This window comes from Protobothrops mucrosquamatus, unplaced genomic scaffold, assembly GCF_001527695.2.
Source record: "Protobothrops mucrosquamatus isolate PMUCROS unplaced genomic scaffold, P.Mucros_1.0 scaffold653, whole genome shotgun sequence".
NCBI lineage: Eukaryota > Metazoa > Chordata > Lepidosauria > Squamata > Viperidae > Protobothrops > Protobothrops mucrosquamatus.
Window position 1 is genome coordinate 606,470 of NW_015386942.1, and position 2,714 is coordinate 609,183.

Genomic DNA, 2,714 nt, shown 5'->3' on the forward strand with positions numbered 1-2,714 from the left:
AGGGAGGGCTTCTTGAGGAGGGGCCTCACCACCGCCTCCTTTAGGACCGCGGGGAAGGCACCCTCCCGTAAAGAAGCGTTTGTAATTCCCTGGAGCCAGGCTCGTGTACCCTCCCGAGCCGCCAGTACCAACCAGGAGGGACACGGATCCAATAAACATGTGGTTGCATTCAGTCTCCCCAGGATCCTGTCCACGTCCTGTCCACCTTCAAGTCCCCAGCCAGGGACTTGAAGCCCATCCATCTTAAAGTTGCTCAGGTTGAGAAATACTGCACTAAACACTGTGTAAGAAATACAGTAGCTGTAATACTGCAGGAGCGTAAGATAAATGTATAAGGTTTCTACTGATGAGAGAAAAGGACTTTAATACTTGCATTGCTTTAAATCAGGGGTAGTCAACCTTGGCTCTTTTATGACTCGTGGACTTCAACTCCCAGAATTCCTGAGCCAGCACAGCTGGCTCAGGAATTCTGGGAATTGAAGTCCACGAGTAATAAAAGAGCCAAGGTTGACTACCCCTGCTTTAAATCCTCCTCAATATTGAAAGAAACAGAATTCTGACACCACATGGATAGATTCTAGTATCTAGTAGTTTAGAATTGATAGCTTACTACTCCAGGCCAAAATGAGATTATTCCAGTCTAAGCAACCACTTATACAGAATGCTAAACAGCAGGAGCCCAGAATATTTTAACACTGATTCTAAATTAACCTTTTATGACAGTTAGAGTCTAATAATGTAGCATTTCTCATTTTGACAACTTTTAATGGGAGTGAATAACAACTGATTCATTAAACTTTCCAAATTGGGCAATCTTTTAGAATCCCAAGACTAGATTACTCATTCAGCCATGTATTGTATAGAATTAAATTATCAACAATTATCTGTTATTAAATGAACAATACGTTGGGACTAATTGAGAATCCAGATGGCATGTGGGAAATTGGGTCCTATCACACACTTAGAAAACTGTCTTTAAATGCTGGGTATTCCTTCAGTTCTCATAATGCCATCTGCAAACCTCTGCTGGCACTTTTACTTAGCCAAGGTTTACAAGAAATAACCTCAGTGAATGAGAACTTAAATGCTGGCATATGAGGCAGGCATGGAAATGTGCCCTTGTATCTCTATCTGCCACATACTCCTCCTTCCAGCTTAGAAGAATAGAGGAAGCAATTGCCCTGTATGAAGGTTCACTCCTTCTGCAGCAGGTCTGGTGAGTTCCACAGTCAACCAGGGTGGATGGGGGGAAATCACACTGCCCTCCTGGCGCCACTTATAAGTCTAGGTAGTATGAATGACAGGAAAATGACACAGCAATACTGGAGGGGGGGGGAATTCGGCAGAGGGTGAGGATTATTGGAGGGATTATTGGAGGGATTCTAATCTACTCCACACAGCTCTGGGTGGAGACCAATGTCCCTTCTTGCTGCACAGTACTCTGGGCTGAAGAACCTGGAGCATCTTTCTTTAGACAGGAGGATTTGGAGAACAGGTTACTTCCAATTCTCCTGCACAAGCAACGTGCCACTTCCTTTGTGTTAAGAAAGGAGGTGATGAAATCCAAAGTTGCTTTGGACATCAAGGTGGGAGGCAAAAAATTAATTAGCTAATTAATATTCCCCACCTCCTTCTGTATAGAAAGAAATACTCTTTGCAAAGGAGGCTTGGAATGGTTTTAGAAATTAATAATATATAGAAGAACGTATGTGCATATGGTGTCTATGGATTTACATATATTACATATAGGCTTCTGGAAAAGTATCTATAGCAGGATAAAGCCTACACAGAATGTGTGAACAAAATCAAAGGAAGACTTGTTCTATGCCTTGCAACTGCTCTCTCACATTCGTTAGGCAAGATCAGTAAATTGCATACCTGTGAGGACAGGTCACTCCACTGGGCATCATTTTCGTCATGGAGAGTGACATGTTTCACACCGGCAAGAATCACATTCTTGGCAATCTCGACCCCCAGCCCCGTCATTCCAGAAACCAGCACCGTTGCTGTAGCTATCTTCTGCATGGCCTCATCCCCCAGCAGATAGCTAGAACAAAAACATCACAATGATGCAAATGCCAAGCCTGAACAGCGAACTCCGTCTGCCCTTGCTCAACTGCACTTTTACCCTTATTTTGATTTTCTTTGCCAATTGCCACTTCCTGTTTTTTTCCCATCTGTCATTATGCAATTTGTGCATGGAATGACCTCAGGAGACGGACAAATTGGACAAGCGGCATGTAAAAGGTATCTTAGCTCGAAGGGTTTCACACAGGGCAGGCGTGGGAAATGTTTTAGAAAGTTTTCCATAAAAAGAAAGGAGGGGAGAAACACTTTCAATCTTGCAAAATTCTGTTAATGTAACCTTACAATAAAGATAAGAGTTGGTTTTCCTGGTTGTACTTCTTGTATGGACTACTTTGCAGTGTTAACAGTTGTCTTAATCCCTAGATTCTTCTGCAAAGTAATTTCCACAAGATGCTCACTCGGTTATCTAACTACTCTCAGTCATTAGTGGGTCTCTGTTACACCGGCTCTCAAGCAAAAGCCCTTTGTGGTTTCTTAGCATTCCTCCCACTTTTGTATCCCATGTTATCAGACTCACAGTTGGCGGGAATACAATTCCTCGTCGATATCTGGAAGGTCCTCTGTGGCACTCATTCTGATCCTGCTGCTTCTGTACTGTCAGGAGCAAAAAAAAAAAAAAAAAAAAA

The 2,714-nt window shown here is 42.8% G+C and overlaps 1 protein-coding gene across 1 annotated transcript in view; it reads right to left on the bottom strand.

Annotated features, from left to right (window-relative positions):
- The window catches only part of LOC107289191 (ubiquitin-like modifier-activating enzyme 1), a 43,086-nt gene extending 40,425 nt beyond the window's left edge, over nt 1-2,661 (bottom strand). The window contains exons 1-2 of the mRNA XM_015817896.1: nt 2,606-2,661; nt 1,879-2,047 (exon numbers count right to left, since the gene is read on the bottom strand). Of these exons, the coding sequence (XP_015673382.1) occupies nt 1,879-2,047; nt 2,606-2,661 (225 nt within the window). The remainder of the gene's footprint in view (nt 1-1,878; nt 2,048-2,605) is intronic.
- Between the last annotated feature and the right edge of the window lie 53 nt (nt 2,662-2,714).